Source organism: Sturnus vulgaris, chromosome 4, assembly GCF_052056855.1.
Source record: "Sturnus vulgaris isolate bStuVul1 chromosome 4, bStuVul1.hap1, whole genome shotgun sequence".
Classification (NCBI taxonomy): Eukaryota; Metazoa; Chordata; class Aves; order Passeriformes; family Sturnidae; genus Sturnus; species Sturnus vulgaris.
In genome coordinates, this window is record NC_142246.1 from 22,873,259 (window position 1) to 22,889,836 (window position 16,578).

The 16,578-nt window shown below is 45.5% G+C and overlaps 1 protein-coding gene across 2 annotated transcripts; it reads right to left on the minus strand.

Annotated features, from left to right (window-relative positions):
* Positions 1-5,034: 5,034 nt before the first annotated feature.
* RBM47 (RNA binding motif protein 47) lies at positions 5,035-15,487 on the minus strand. 2 transcript variants are annotated; one of them, XM_088163296.1, is made up of 4 exons: positions 14,327-15,487; positions 12,688-12,891; positions 8,266-8,468; positions 5,035-7,885 (listed from the first exon to the last, which is right to left on the minus strand). In XM_088163296.1, the coding sequence occupies exons 1-4, from the start codon at positions 15,453-15,455 to the stop codon at positions 7,637-7,639; spliced, it is 1,785 nt and encodes a 594-aa protein (XP_088019422.1). In that variant the 5' UTR covers positions 15,456-15,487; the 3' UTR covers positions 5,035-7,636. The 2 variants fall into 2 exon arrangements, with proteins under 2 accessions (XP_088019422.1, XP_088019421.1); XM_088163295.1 differs by having other exon boundaries at positions 12,688-12,894.
* Between the last annotated feature and the right edge of the window lie 1,091 nt (positions 15,488-16,578).

Genomic DNA, 16,578 nt, shown 5'->3' on the forward strand with positions numbered 1-16,578 from the left:
AACCACATGAAATTCACTTCCTTATGTTGAAAAAAAGAGAGACAAGAAAAATAGGATTAAATATCTCAGTTTATCTTTCCACATAGGTCACATGGCCAAAGTTGATTGTAAAATGTTGAAATACTAGTTTGAGGTGTAGCCAGTGCCAAGTGTTGTACATTTCCGTGTTCTCCCTCCCTTCCTATCGTTCACAAAGATGTCACAGAAAGACAAGGAAGTTCATTTTCTCAGGAGGCAGATTTTCTTTTTTAGTGTAAATTTAAAGTACTAGTTATTATCCTTAAATCTAATCCTTTTAGACCTTGGTCCTGTCCTACTCCCAAATCCGAAAGGAACAGCCTGAAATAAACTTGTACAAAAGCCAAAGTGTGTAACAAAATCATTCTGAGAGTGTCTCAAAACCTCACAGGAGCTGCAGGGAGTGGGTCCAGAAATATGAGGTGAGACCCTCATGCACCATGTAGCCCTTTGTGAAAAGAGCAGTGCAGGTCCCTGTGGTTTTGGGGTATCTATACACCCAGGCAGGGGGCTCAGGCAAAGGTGAGGTGGCTGAACCTGGTGAACACCTGCCTGGAAGGACACTGAGGAGGTTGGTGGTTTGAATCAGCATTTGAGACTTTGGCTCCTAAGGGTGATGGGTGTAAAGGAGTTTGGAAGTCAGAGACAGTACAGTGTCATACAAGACTTGATTTTTCTTCCCAGCTACAAATCATAGCAAACTTCCATAATTTCTTTTTCCAAGAGCAGCAGCTTATGTTTGCTGTGGTGGAAGCAGCTTCAGTGCTCTGCCAGGCTGCCCCATTGCTGCTTGGATGCTTGCATTACAGCTGCTGACTAGGACTGTGTCCCTCTGTGTCCTACACAAAGGCTGGTGAGCCAAGAGACCCATCGACTGGAGTGAAGCCAAGCTTCAAGGGAATTCTTAGCTTATCCATGTGGCCAGAAAACCTCCTGGAAGGGACAGCATCTGAAAAGTTAAAGGCTCAAGAAACTGAGGATGCCCCGTGTACAGCCAGTGCATGCATAACAAGTTTAATAAGTAACCCCTTGTCATTGCAAGCTCTTTGGAGTGACTGTAAGATACCTTGGTCTATAACCTACAGATTTGTTACAGGAGTGAGAATTGCTTATTGTAGTTATTGCTTCAAAGTTTTGGAACAAAGGACCTGCTCTAAGGGTAGGCTGTTTTGCCTCTGACTGACTCAAGTGCATTTTTCTCTCTGCTGGTTAGCTTGAGGTCACTCTTGTGGCTTGTGTAGGCTGTTTGCAGGGGTTTATTTCATGCTTCATGAAGATTTTCAGGCTTACCTGTTGCTTCCTGCTTCCCACCAGTGTACAGATTGCAGGCAGTGGCTGAGCTAATGATGAGCTTCTGTGACATTGCAAAAACATACAAGAATGGGCTCTAAGAGCAACCTGGCTGGCAAAAATTATGTGTGTGTCTTTGGAAAGAGGTGAAAAAAAACCAAACAAATGCATATTTTTCTTCACAGTAAAAGTACGGTGGTATCAGCCAAAACATGCAAAGTGACCCAGCTTCCTCAAGGGCAGCCACCACCCCACAAACCAGCTGCATGCAGAAACACAGGAGCAGTCAGGGTGGGCACCTGCCCACAACCCAGGTTTGTGGTTGTGTGTCTCCAAATGCCATGGGGAAAGATGGCTGTGGGGAGCTCTGGACTGAGGAGGTGAAGCCCCAGGGCTCACTGTGGGGCAGAGTTTCAATTTCCAGAGTCTGTTAGATGGAGGTGTCTGACACAGCCTGTTCAGACAAAGAGACAAAGACATCTGACACCATATTGGGAAGACACAGGCATATGTGGGACAAAGCTGAGTGCACCTGAGGATTTTTCCCTGTAAAGTTTTCTGGTGCAAACAGGCCTTGACTGGTCACCTCCCACATCCAGGATTTGCAGTTTTTCCTGAGCAAGGATTGTGAGACAGAACTCCTATCTTTGATTAGGAATCAAGTGAACTCCAGGTCTTGTCTCCTGGCTGGAGGAAAAAACATCTGATCTAATTCATCAGCTTGACAAAACATTTCGTGTGGAAGTACTTCCACGGTACCAAATTTCTAAAACTTTCCATAGCTTCTTTCCTCTTTAGCAACTTGAACAATCATAATTGCATGGCACAGCCTGTCTTTGTGCCAAAAGAGGACTTGATGCCACAAAACCACCTTTTTCATTCCCTAGCTTGCAGCTCCTCCCTGCACCTCCCTGCACACTGTTCCAACCATTTTGCTGCTAGGCAGGACCTGGCTTTAAAACTCAGTCAAGTGTGATTCAGCATTTAATTGACACACTGGAGCATAAAACCTGACTTTTGCTGGCTTTTAGATGCACAGCAGAGGTAGTTTCTCTTGTTACAATGTAGGTCTCGAGTTTATTTATTTTACAGGTCAGCATGATGGTCCAGTTTTGTGGCTGATTGGCATCCAGGAAGCAGAGAGTCCTGTAAGTGCTCAGGACTCACTCAGACCAGAAGTGTTAGGGGTGTAACACCAGCTGCAGAAAAGGAGATGAAGTACTGCATCTACCTTTTTGTATGTATGAAAAATGCATTTTGCATATACTCTGAATGTTTTTATAAATGAGATGTTGGCATATCAGAGTGGTACACTTGAGTTGCTTCTAAATCTGTTCATATAACAGTTGTATCACAGTTGTGCTACTGGATGTTGTTTCCCGAAGAAAGCTAAAGCTGGCTTTTAGCATGGTTTTTAGGATGATACCAGCCAGGTGAGAGCACATCTGTTCTTCAAGACCATGAAGAAAGACATTCAAAAGGGGAATGGGATCACCTTGGCTGCATTTTGAGTTGTCACAGTGCCCAAGGCCTCAGCAGAGCTCCTGACATTCCCAAGGCAGCAAGGTCATCTTGAAAGCACAATTGCATTTTTCTGGCATTGTTTATGTTAATATCCTGAGAATGACTTGCATATTTCAACCTTACGGTGAGTTAATCATTAATTAAGATCTTACAAAACTGAAGACAGAAATCAGCCGCCTAGAAAAAGAAATTATCTTGTAAAGTGTATGTTTAAAAAAAGTTATGGAGATTAATTTTAATCTTGGGTAGCTTGGATAAAGAGAAAATAAAAGAGAAGAAACACGTTTCAAAGTGGCACAGTTCATCTCATTTGGAAAACATTGCTTTCTGTGAAGGTCATGCCTCATGTTTAAACATCTATAAAGGGCAGTGGTTTGCTGGTGGTTTCTTTCTCATCCAAGTGAATTATAGAATCATTAAGGTTGGAAAATATCTTTGAAATCATTGAATCCTGCTAACCTAGCACTGCCATGTTCACTAGTAAACTCTGTCCCCAGGTGCCACACCCATATGCTTTTTCAACACTATCAGGGAATGGTGATTCCACCACTTTGGGCAGCCTTTCCAATGTTTCACCACCCTTTCCGTGAGGAAATTCTTCCTAATACCCAGTCTAAATCTTACCTGGCACATCTTCAGGCCATTTCCTCTTGTCCTGTCACTCGTTACTTGGGACAAGAGACCAATCCCCACCTGGTTATAATTTCATTCCAGGCAGTTGCAGAGAGTGATCAGGTCTCCTGTGAGCCTCCTTTCCTCCAGCACAAACACCCCCAAGCTGCCTCAGCTGCTCCTCACAGGAATTGTGCTCCAGACCCTTCCCCACCTCCAATGCTCTTCTTTGGACATGCTCCAGGACCTCAGTGTCCTTCGTGTGGTTAGGAGTCCAGAACTGAACACAGGATTTGAGGTGTGGCCTCACCAGAACCAGGTACAGGGGGACAATCCCTGCCCTGGTCCTGCTGGTCACACTATTTCTGACACAGGCCAGGATGCCATTGGCCTTCCTGGCCACCTGGGCACAGCCTGGTTCATGTTCAGCAGCTCCCAGCCAGCACATCCAGGGCCTTTTCCACTGGGCCACATTCCAGCCACTCTGCCCCTGCCTGTAGTGCAGTGCAGGACCTGGCACTTGGCCTTGCTGAACTCCATAAGATTGGCCTTGGCCCATTGATCCATCCTATCCAGGTCCTTCTGCAGAGCCTTCCTGCCCACCAGATCAACACTCCCACCCAACTTGGTGTCATCTGTGAACTGACTGAGGGGCACTCCATCCCCTTGCTCAGGTCATCAACAATGACATTTAACAGAACTGGCCCAAACAGTGAGCCCCAGACAGCACTGCTCTTGACTGGCTGTCAGCTGGATGTAACTCCATCCATGGATGTAACTCTGGGCTTGGCCATTCAGACAGTTTTTTGCCCAGTGAAGAGTATGCTCCTTCATGCCATGGGAAGCCAGTTTCTCCAGGAGAATATTGTGAGAGAAAGTGTCAAAGGCTTTATTAAAATAAAGTTACACAGCTTCCACAGCCTTTCCCTCACCGAGTCACTCCTGATAGTTCCCTGGTTTCTCTTTCCATTTCTTCCTGTACATAGTTGTCAGATTTTGTATCTTCCAGCAACTGGGACCTCTCTGATTAGCCAGGACTACTGCCTCAGACTACTCTTCTCCACAAACTCTGTATTTGCAGCAAATTTTCTCCAGGTGTGTTTACACCAAGGAAACAGCCAGGGAGTCTACAGCACTGCAAATGAGGTGCAGCTTAGCTTTCTGTATGTTTGAAGCATGGAGCATACTGAAATTAAAAGGATGAACCAGTTCCCAGTGCTCCTGCCTGGCATACAACAGAGATACAGGAATTTGTGCATTGGGTGGATGGAAAGCACAGAGGGATGTTAGCTCCAGCTCCATCCACATCTAGGCACAGACTCTAAACTGCATGCAAAGAGAGATTTACGTTGTTCATAGGATGCTGGAAGAATGGAGAGATGCCCAATATGCATGCTGGGAAGGTCACTGTCCTCTGCAGATGGTGGGGGCAGAGGAGTCAGTGGAGTAGTTCATCTTCCCTCCCTGCAGGAGCCTGCAGGGATGCTGGCTGCAGTGCCCTGCTCCCCGCCTGCCCTAAACACCCTCTTCCCAGCTTGGAGGGGAGCACAGCCTTGGCAGAGTGGGATGTTGCAATGAAGTGACAGTCTCTGTTTTTAAAGAATGCTTTATTCACTACATCCTAGAAATGTACCGTAAATGGAGCAAGAACTAAATAAACTCAGAGGCTTCTGACAATACAGAGAAGAGAGATACAATAAAATATCTAAAATATCAGCTCTTTTGAGAATAAGGCACACTAACTTTGTTTTTTTATATATACTTTTCTTTTCTTAGAATAGTTTGTTCTTAACCTAAAGATGTTCACATTTCAAGTTATTAGACTTACCTCAGTAGTAGTGTACATGAAATGGTTTAGAAGCAAGTGTCAAGACAGGCATGGGCAGGAGGCTCAGCATGACCTGGCTGCCTGCATGCCTGGGTCCTGCCTCCATCCCTGGGTGCTGCCTGCTACTACCCTGGCACAGGCAGCACCCACTGTTGGCCGGGGGCACCTCAGGGTTTTCCCTCATTGGCTCTTTTCTCTTCCTGCCCTCTCTGTGAGTGGCAGGTCCCTTGCCTGTTGGCAGGGAGAGGATTAGTGGGAAGGGAGCCATCACCCTTCCTCTCTCCTCTGGGGTTCAGCCATGGTGTGGGGCTGGAAGTGGGACAGCAGAAGCCCAGACCACTGGACTGCCCTTTCCTGGCCCCAGGGGTGTTTGTGCATGGCCCAAGGACCCATGCTGGTGTCTAGTGTTGAGCCATGTAAGGCCTTAGACTGCAGGACTGGAGGAGGCAGTGCTGCACTCTGGCTGGGGACTTGCCCCTTGAGCTTTGCCCAGATCTCCTCCTCTCTCACCCTGCACAAGGGCAAGACCTTGGGGCTGAGGTCTGGGTGTGCTTTCAGATGTGCAGGTACAGACCATAAAAGTTTCCTGGGAAGGGGTGTGGAGGGGCAGAGTCCAACCTAATGGGTAACCTCACAGTGCTTCTGCTAATGGGTCGACAGGGCCAAGGGGAGGTCAGCTTGTCTGAGCAAGAGCACCTAAAATACAACCGCTCAATTTTGAGGCAAGCAAAAGAAGTGTATTAAAAAGGTCACTTAACTGAGCTTGATGCGGTCTGGAAGTGGTTCAGTTGTCAAAATATGGCCAATGTGAAACCCCTTTGGTATGTACTTATACCACAAAAAGTAAAGGAACATTGTTTACTGACTCCCTGCTCCTCACTTTTTGTCACCAGGCTTGTGTTTACAGAGCTGATGAACTTCATACAAAGGGCAAGATTTTTTTTTTACCATTTTACTCTATTTTACATTAACTGCACTACTAAATAAAAGCCTTTAAACAGGCCACAAAACACTGCAATAATATATTTACTTCTTAATAAAACAAACTTTTTTATAACATTGCAATAAAAGGTTTTTGTTTTGTGGCAAACCACATACCATGTAAATTTGCAACATAAAATGACTTTAAAAATGTATATTAAAAGATATTTACAAGCTCTAAAATGTCTTAAAATCATTGGGTCTAATCACTCCCAACCCTGATGTGCATGTACAACTCCAGTTGTGGAGAAGGGGAATTAAGAGTGGAAGGGAGGCTGGGAGGGAGGCTAGCCCTGTTTCACTAGTTCCAGTATCACTACCACCCCTAGTACCTTTGAAATTTCTCATGGAGCATGATGGAGCAATGGGTAAGTAACGCTGCAAATCCTCTTGGCCAGAGGGTGGCTACTCTTGCCAACAGCAGCATATGTTCTCAGTCACTACAACATATACTTCAAAGAATAAAATGAAGAGCATTGAAAAAAAGCCTTGGCTTTATACTGGATGAAGATCTAAGTCAAGACACCTCGCGCGAAACATCAGCTACTCGTTTCTGAACACGCTCCAACTACAAGTAGCTTCAATAAATAGAAAATCCAGTTGCTAAGGAAAACTTGGATCCTTTCTTTAGCTGAAAACAAGCCTGCAAATCACACTGTGAAGAGGTATGTATGAGGAGGCTTTTTTACCTTTTCTCTTTCTTCCAAACAGGCAATATTAGTTACTTGTGATTTCAAATGAAAATGAGCAGATTGTATTAATGCCAGCACAAAAATGCAGAGGTCTTGCACATTTTTCAAATTGCACTTTCCAGTATAATTTTTAAATAAGATACTTGTTGTTTTCTTCTTAAAAAAACAAAACAAAACAAAACAAAAAACTAAGGTATGTATTCTTTAAATATTGAATATACTCTTCAAAATATATTGTTAAAACTTTCCCTAGCTGCTCAGGTGTGCTTTTTAATATATAGCTGATATATTATTAAAGGCACTACAAAATAGACATCTCTGGAGTGCAGAAATTACTAAAAAATAACCTTCATACCACAAATATATTGAAAATATAACCGCTAAAAAAAAAGACCCTATGCAACCCCACTACAATGCTTATAAATGCACGTCAGTGGTGGGCCGGATGCACCGAGGTCCTTTGGAAATGTATGAATATAGGCATGTTAAATTTTTAAAAATAGCCTAAAAAAGTTAGTGAAAACTTCAAGCATAGAAAATATTTCAAACATGTTTTTCTATGACATTCTTCACTTCCTGCATTGTTTTACCAAGCCCAAATGTTTACTCTTTCGCAGACAGTTCTTTCTTCATAAATAGTAAAGTGTTCCTTCAGTGTGTGTTTCTCCAGCACCCTCCTCTGCCGACAGTTTCAGTACGTCTGGTAGACGTCGTGGATGGGCACCTGGATGGTGGCGGCTGGGAATGCCGGGGGGATGTAGCCGGCATAGCCTCCGTAGGCAGCAGCAGCAGCAGCAGCAGCGTTCTTCTGTAGCGTGGCTATTGTTGCTGTGGCCGCAGCAGGCGCTGCAAATGGCACATAACTTGTCCCGTAAATCCCGGCGGCAGGAATCCGCTGCATGTTGGGAGCCATGGTGTACACCGGCGTGATGGGGCGACCCTGGAAAGAAAGGGTTCCGACCTCAAAAGAAGAACTTTGTTGTAACATCCCACTCCCATGCCCTGAATGGCAAAGCCCCTAGAAGGGAAGGAGGTAATGGGGAGGGTAGGCAGTCCATGCCCTGTTGGGTGAGAGTTTATGCTGTTATGGGAGGCTGTTCCCCCACTCACAGTTTGCCCCCCCGCTTAGTGGGGAAAGCAACGGCCCAATGTGCAGATGTCTAAGACAGGTCACATGAACTTCAGGGCATGTGACATCCTCAAGAGCATGTCCTGAATGGAAGCAGGGCAAGAGAGTTCCCCCTACACTGGATATGCATAGCAGGATGCATGGGAAGCTGGAAATATGGGAAGCAGGAACTTCCCATGTGCTGAACTCACCTGGAAGGGAGGAGGTGTTGAGACAGCTGGTATTACAGCTGCAGCTGCAGCTGCTGCAGCAGCTGCTGCACTAGCTGGGTCCTGCTGGACAGCTATAGGGTTGATGATGTGCTCAACAGTGTGGATTTTGCCATCTTCCATCATCTTGGCTGGTGGTGCGGCCTGAAACATGGAGTACTGGGCACCGATGGCAGGGATGGCCACTAGGAGAGACCAGACATATCAGATACATCAGGAGAGAGTTTCCAGGGCCTCCTGTCAAAGAGCTCTCCCTCCCAGCTATGCAAACTCTCCAGCAGTGATCCTGTGCTGCTCCTATCAGGGGATATTGCCTTGTGTGCAGGCAGGGGACCTGGGGCACCTCTTCTCTCCCTGTGCATGGGAGCACCATAGGTGATGCACAGTGACAGGCTCAGTGCTATTTGGTCCAGCATTTTCCTCCATGCTCCTGCCATGAGTGTCCTAGGGCCAGAGTCCTCCTGGAGACTGGGAGCTGTGAGCTAGTGTTGGGGGTTGAATTGTTCCCTTTTCTTTCTGTGGAATTTTTCCCATTGTTATGCTAAGTATTTGTGGCTACACCTTAGTAGCAATAGTTTTCTCTCGCAGGGGGATGAGGGATAGTGGGACACCAGAAAAAGAAAGGTGGGACAGGTGTCTGGGGCGGGCTCTCGCTCTCGCTTGGCTCGTGGAGTGGAAGGAGAACAGCCAGTGCTCCGATCCAGCATCTTCCCCGCTATCCCTGCGCTGAGATCCACTTTCCCTGCCGTTGAACACCGCTCTGCTCCTCTCTCACTTCATCCTGCTGCCTCCGGGCACTCTGCCGAGCACCACGACCGACACCGTGAGGGGGGAGCGGCTCCTCCATCCCTCTCAGCCCTGGGCGCTGCCGCCATCACCCAGCGCCTTCAGCTGCGCGGGGCCTGCCCTGCCCACAGCACCGGGAACTGAGCGCAGGGAGAGAGGCCTTGGCCAAAGGGACTGGAACTGAGCTACACTGCTCTGTTCTGTTGACAATTTTTATAGCTGTTGTTGTTTCTGCTCTTTTGCCTCGTTAGATATCAGTAAAGAACTGTTATTCCTATTCCCATATCTTCACCTGAAAGCCTCTGATTTGAAACTAAAATAATTAGAAGGGAGGGGGTTGCACTCTGCATCTCAGGAAAGGGGTTCTCGCCTTTCCTTAGCAAAATACCTGTCTTTCAAACCAAGACACCTAGATTTACACAGCACCTTCTGACCACTGCTGTCCTTCCCACTGGCCGAGAATATGGTCTGAACACAAGGAGTAAGAGTGTGTAATGTCCCAGTGAGGTCCCTGCTCTAGCTGTTGACATCAAGGAATAAGTAGCTGCCATAGGAAGAGCTGCTCCAGGACAGAAAACTGTAGTTTGTACTGCAGAAGTTACAGGCAGCAACTGGTCTGCTTTACATACCATCCTTTGGCCATCCCTGCAAAATATCAGCTTTTTTACCAGCATTTCCCAGGACTAGCTTGGCTAAATATGTTTTATCCCATCTACTGCTACAGGATCAATCTACTTAAGGACAATAAAATAAAATAAACTTCTCTTTAGGGAATTCTCCCTCATGCCAAAATTGGACAATATGGTACAATTTGAACCATAGTTTTTCAGACAAAGGGTCTGGTCAGAATAATAGCATTCAGGATGGTGAGTTTGTACATGGTCCAAAATGGAGCTTCATGGCTTGCTTAGGGAAGAAACATTCTTTGCTGAACATTCCCAGTAATCACAGTAATTGCATGTGGCCTGGAAATGTGCACTTGTATTCTGGGCTGTATAAAAACAGTGTGGCCAGCAGGTTAAGGGAGGTGATTCTGCCCCTCTGTTCTGCTTAGATGAGCAGAATGGAATGCTGAGTTCTGGGGCCCCCAATATAAGAAGGATGTGAGCCTGTTGGAGCAGATTCAGAGGATGTTAAATGAGATGGATCACCTCTGCTCTTAAGTCAGACTGAGAGAGTTGGAGTTGTTCAACCTGGGAAAAGATGCCTCTGGGACAGAGACTTCTACTGGACCTTTTCAGTGCTTAAAGGGGGCCTATAAGAAAGACTTTATGGTCAGGCCTGTAGTGATAGGACAAGAGATAACAGTTTTAAGCTGAAAAAGGATTAGCAATAAGAAAGGAATACTCTATAATGAAGAATGAGACACTGGACTGGTTGTCCAGAGAAGTTTTGTGTGCCTCATTATTGGAAGTGTTCAAGTTCAGGTTGGATGGAGCTTTGAGCTTTTGTCTGCCCATGACAGGGGCATTGGATTAGAGGATCTTTAAGGTCCCTTCCAATGGAAACCATTCTATGACACTATGATTCCCATAACTGCCACATATTGCACACCTCAGCATTCAGCTTGCAAACTTTTTAGCAGTAAGATTATAAATAATGGATGATAGATAAAAGGTGATGTTGGTACTTATGGGAGGTACAGCCAGAAATGAAGCCTAATATGCACACACAGGTTTCTTTCTGTGCAATGAAACTTTGCAATGTTAAAGTATGCAGTTATGCCTGCTGGAAGGAGGTGACAGAAAGTAGTACTCTTGCTCTGATCCTGGAGACTGCAAGAAGGAAGCTGATAAGATATCTTTCAGGCAGAGATGTGTCCTCCACCAGTGGACTACCACTGTTTCCTCAAGCAGAGACCCCCAACTCATGAAGTTTTACAGCTTGCCTTATACACCAAGTCCATCTGGTCAGGTCAAACCTGTTTTATCTCTGGTTTAAATATCCTGGATAATTTCTTACCAAGGCAAAGAGCTCACATGCTCCATTCTGTGATAAGTTCTGGCAGAATAACAGTAGCAGGCATCTGGGGTATTGGGGTGACTTCCCAGGAATATTCCAACTATTTGCAAAGAAATGAGATTTAAGGTTGATCTAAACAGTAGGCAGGAAACTTTGCAGTCAGTACATTTCTACTCCTCTGTTCTGATAATGTGCTTTCAAAGTCATACCCTCTTCATAGCAGAGCTAAGTCTTGCATGTGTTATTCTTACTAGATCAGCTGATCTGACTGGGGAAAACAGACCAGGCACTTCTGTGCTCAGAGGCTGTGCTGGAACCATACGATGGGGGAAGATCTGATAAAAAAACCTGAGTCTCAACATGCTTCAAGTGTAGAAACATTTTGACTTGAGCTTTAAGCTTTTGTTTGGCAGTCGAATTAAATACAGACACCACTAATAAGCATGCATTTCTAAGCTCACTTTTCAAGTATCCTTTAGTAATACATGGAATTCCTAAAGTACCTTTGCAAACACACATAGCGGTAATATTTTCTGACGGTGAGTGAGTAGTTTTCTCAGGAAGTCTGATCTTTCTCCAACTCTAATCTTAACAGCCTTCCTTTGTCTCTAGACTTCTGACATTGTCTCATCCAGCTGTTATGAAGAACTCTTCACAGACTTCATTAGATGCAAGCTATAATTTTCACTGACATAAATGAAACATGTTTTGGGAAAACACAGTCGCTCTATTATTAAGCAATGCTTAATCCTGCCATTGCAGTTTACTTGGGAAGAGAAATGGAGAGAAGACATCAGCACTTCTGCAAGAGGGCTGGTGCCCATCACCTGCAAGGACCTTCTTCCTCAGGCTACATTTTCAAATAAAAATCTTTCCAAATAGGATCTTGAGGAATTGCAGAGCTTCAGCTTTCATCTTGTCCACCTGGGAATGGCAAGGGCTGGGTACTCAGCTGACAAAGTGGCAGAAAGAGGCAATCCCTGCCCCAGCCCTTGGACTGTCCCATCAGAGCCCAGCAGAGATGAGAGCTCTCCTGTAGGCACTGCACTGCTGCAAGATGCACCTCGAGGGCTCCCTGCCTTGCTCCTTCCCCATGCCACTGATGGAGGTGGAGGAGTTTGCCTCAGTCAGGGACTTTCCTGCAATGGGAAAGCCCCAGATCTTTTTCTCAGCCTTGTATCACTGGAGAAATACGGATTAAACAGGAGAGGGCTCCAGCCTGGCTGGAAATCTAGGATAGGAATCTCCCAGGGTGAAATTAGCATTGAAGACATTAAAAGAGAGGAAGATTGGTCTAAGTCACCATGTTCTAGTGTACATGACTAGAAGGAGAGGAAAGTCTGCTTCCTTCTAAGCAAATGCAAAAGCGGACTGGAGGAGTGGGCATTGCTTTAATCCTTCTCTCTTTAGCCTGAAGAGCTCCCAGATATTCATGTCCCCTATCCCACTGTGTGCCTCTTGTGTGAAGAAAGTCTGGCCAGGGCCAGGAGGAACTTAGCACAAGGGAGCACTGAGCCCCAACCCTGGGGCCGTCCCCACTGCCACAGCTGGAGTCATGGACTGGCCCTGGAGGAGTCCTCACATACTTGAGATGGGCATGGAATGGGGGCCTGCCCACCACCCCTGCTTTCCTCCCCTCCTTACACACATACTAACCTGCACCAGGCTTAATGGCCACTGGATTGACTGCAGGTAACTCCAAGTTGGGAACCAGTTCAAATCCTTTCTCTTGCTGTTTTCCTTTGCCTTCATGGTACCTGCTGTAGATTCCACGGCCGGCAGAGTATCCCCCCAGGTAGGAACCCCTGGGACCCGGAGCTCTGTTGCCAGCTGCACCTCGCCCTCTGCCTCGTATGCTGCCTGCTTATGAAAACAACACAGAAGATGGTGAATAATGGAGAGTGACAGCCTCGTGGGGAGCACAAGTGACCCCAGGCTGAAATCCAGAGCCTTGTGCTTAGAAATGTGGCTGCTGAAGTCAGTATGATTGAGTCATAGAGACCCCGCTTAGGAAAACAGAAGTGCCTAAGAAACATCCAGTGAGCCTATGCTTGTTTAGCTTCTGATGTTTGTGAGCATATAAAAACTGCTCATTTATGTTGATGGAACTGTTGTGGCAAGTGTTACAGGTTCAACGCAGTCAGTAGAGAGCAAGGGGATTCTCAGGGTGATTTCTGTGCACTAGAAACAGCTTCTGCTTTCAGCTGTCCTCCAGAGGAGACCCAACTTGTCAACTTGTCAACATCATACTTGCCCTTTAACCAACTTTGTCCCACCACTGCATGTATTTTTACTTATGCTGTTTGATTATTTTCTCTGCTTTTTTATTAGGTGCATATAACTCACTTCCAAAAATATTGCCTTTATTCATCTTAGTGACTCCACATGTTATGACAGTACTTTGAACACTGCAGTATTGATGTACTTTATGATGGCCTACTTGAATAGTTAGACTGTTACTCAACTCTGTCATAGTTCATTGCAAGTACAAATCTGGAAATTGAGAAGCTGAAATTCTTGAATGACTAGGGTTAAAAATACTTCTCAGTTTATGTGGGTGCTTTAAGAATATATTGATGTTAAATTGCTTCTTCTATGGAAATACACATCAAATTTCAAGAAATTCTAATTCCAGTAAGTACAGGATAATTGTAATTATAATATCAGTTATAGCTGTTAGAGATTTTATGAATAAGTGATTTTTGGTTAATTTTTAATGATGGTAACTGATAACTAATTAAGGTATACATAATAAAAAAATTATTTTTCACTGATGTGTTCCTTCTGCTTGTAGTTCTCAAATGACTTTATGAAGGACAGCGTTACTGTCAATTTAATGTGGAAGGTAAATGACACCTAGAGAGTTCCTAACTAAGGTTTTCCCTAACCTCCCTCCATTTGGATAGGTCACTGTACCCATGCCTCCAGAGCACTCTGTCATGGGATCCACCTCTTTGAAAGGAGACATCAGAAGCTGGAATCCTTAGACTTGCTCAAACTTAGTACAATACTCATAGAACCCAGATCCCTTTGCTCCCCATCCCATGCTTGGTTTTTACCTATTCTTAACCATATGTTTGATACCTCTCTCATATTATTTTGTACATTAACAATTATTTATAAATACACTTTGTGTAGTCATAAACTAAAGTAAGATCAAACAGAAATATGACAAAAAGGCCTATAAAAGAGTCTTATAAAAAATTTCATGGCATTAGCTGTTCTTTGACTGAGACATCTGGCATCAGCCTAAGATCAAACCTGCCCATCACATCCCCTAATTGTGCTTACTAACCTTTCACAAAGTAATCCCTGTTGGGCCCAATCAAGGCATTGTAAGGATATCCATAGTATGCTAGTGTGTATGGATCACAAGAGTAAACATAGTTAGGCTGCTGGGTTACTTCAGAGGTTGCTGCAGCCCCTCCTTTTGCTGCTTTCTGATAGCGAGTGTACTGCTCCTTGTCTACTGGCTTGGCCAAAGTAACCTCCAGGCATGAGCCTTCTAGTTCAACACCATTAAGGTTGTTCATGGCATGAATAGCATCTTCCCTGGTTGTAAAATGCACAAAGGCATAATCGCGTATTTTTTTCACTCTCTCTACACAGCCAGGGTTAAACTGACCAAACACCTTTTTAATGGTGTCCTCTGTGGTCTCAATCATTAAATTCCTCACATATAGGATTTTAACAGTCTCCATAACGTCTTCATCCACATCTATCTCTGGTTCTGCCCAGTCAACAGCGATTTGATGTCCCCACAGTTGGATCCTTCCTGGCATGAGTTTTCTCCTGGCCATGGCTGCTGCTCGGTGGCTCTCATACTCCACAAAGGCAAAGCCTCTGTTCTTCATCTTGTCTGCGGCGCTGGCATACACAATGACATCCAGCACGCCTTCTGTCACCTTGGCAATCTCTTCCAGGATCTCCTCTCTCTTCTTCATCTTGGGGATGCCTCCGATGAAGAGCCGGCAGTTATCCACGCTGCAGCACACGCCCAGCAGCCTGCCGGGGCGGATCTCGTAGTTGTTCAGCTCCCTGACGGCACGCTTGGCCTCGTGCTTCTGTGTGTACATGACGAAGGCGTAGCCACGGTTCTTCCCGTCGAAGTCCATCATCAGGCGCATTTCGTAGATGCGGCCGACAGACTCGAAGACGGGGACGAGCTCGTCTTCGTAGACGTCGCGGGGGATTTTGCCCACAAAGACTTCGCAGCCACGCGGAGGGTGCAGCCCCTCCCAGCCGGGAGGAGGGCCCCCATACTTGCGCTGCCCGTTCTCCTGGATCATGCTGTATCCAGTGCGGGCCATGAGGGCCAGCAGAGCTGCCTCGTTGGGCGCACCAGCAACACCTTCAGGCACTTTTGTGGTGGCCACATTAGCAGAATCATTGCTCATCCTTGCAGTGGAATCCTCAGCAGTCATGGTGTCAAACTCATTCACAGTGTGATGAAACCTGGGCAAATGGAGAAGGAGGACACTTGTTAAAAGCTATTAACTACCATCGGAATTCCACCTCTCTCTTTCATTTTCCTGTAGTTGTTCTGCAAGTTTGTTTTTCAGACTGGGACTAAGGCTGGAGAAGAACAGAGGAACAAGCAACATCAGCCTGAAGAGTGATACTTTAGGGATAGTGCATCCTGGACATAGGCAAAACTCTTCTTTGAGGGAATGATTGAGGATCACCTGCCCACACATCCCAGGCATCAAGTGCTGCTGTCACAGGACACTGAAGGCAGGTAAATGAATGGATGCCAACAAGTACCTCAAAATCTCAAGACCTTTGAGACCCTTATCTTCTCTTTGAAATGGTAGGAAGGTGATTACATAGAATTAGGAGGGAGAAGATACTGGCAGGAAGCCAGAGGCACCCATCTACAGAGCCTTCTCCTCCCTCTCAGTCACTCATCAGTTAATCCGTTTACTCCTGAACAGCACAAGCACCAGGTGTCATATTCCATGATGAAAGGTGGCAAATGCATGAGAAGCACCAGACAGTTTCTGTTTGATAACAACCCCTTGCTCCTCTAGACCTCCACAGTAACTGTCAAGTAGGAAATAATAAATACACTTTAGCAGTGGGGGTGGGGGGCAATTCTTGTTCTTTTGGCCAAAGCAAGCTTCTGAGTTGCCTACTGCTTGTGTTACAATGTCTGACAGGTTTGTCCCTTCTATTATTACAGCAGGATTTGACAAAAGCTGAAGAGAATCACTCCTTTATGAGAGGCAGCTTGCTTTAGACCAAACAAACAGCACAGCACTGCAAGCCAGCAAGAGGAAGGCAAATCTCAGAAACCTTACTCTGCATTTGAACACAGGCAGAGAGCAGGAAATGCAGACACACAGGAAATGACCATGCTAATAACCAAAACTGCAAGACAGTGGGATTTTCTTCGGAGCACAATTAAATAAAACACCTTGGGACTCTGAGAGTAGTTAGTTCATTGACTTTTAAAGCTGCAAGGGTCCATCAGATAATTTAATATAAGTGATTGTATATGACATGGACCATTACATTTTAGTGTTTTTGCACATTAAATGCTATAGC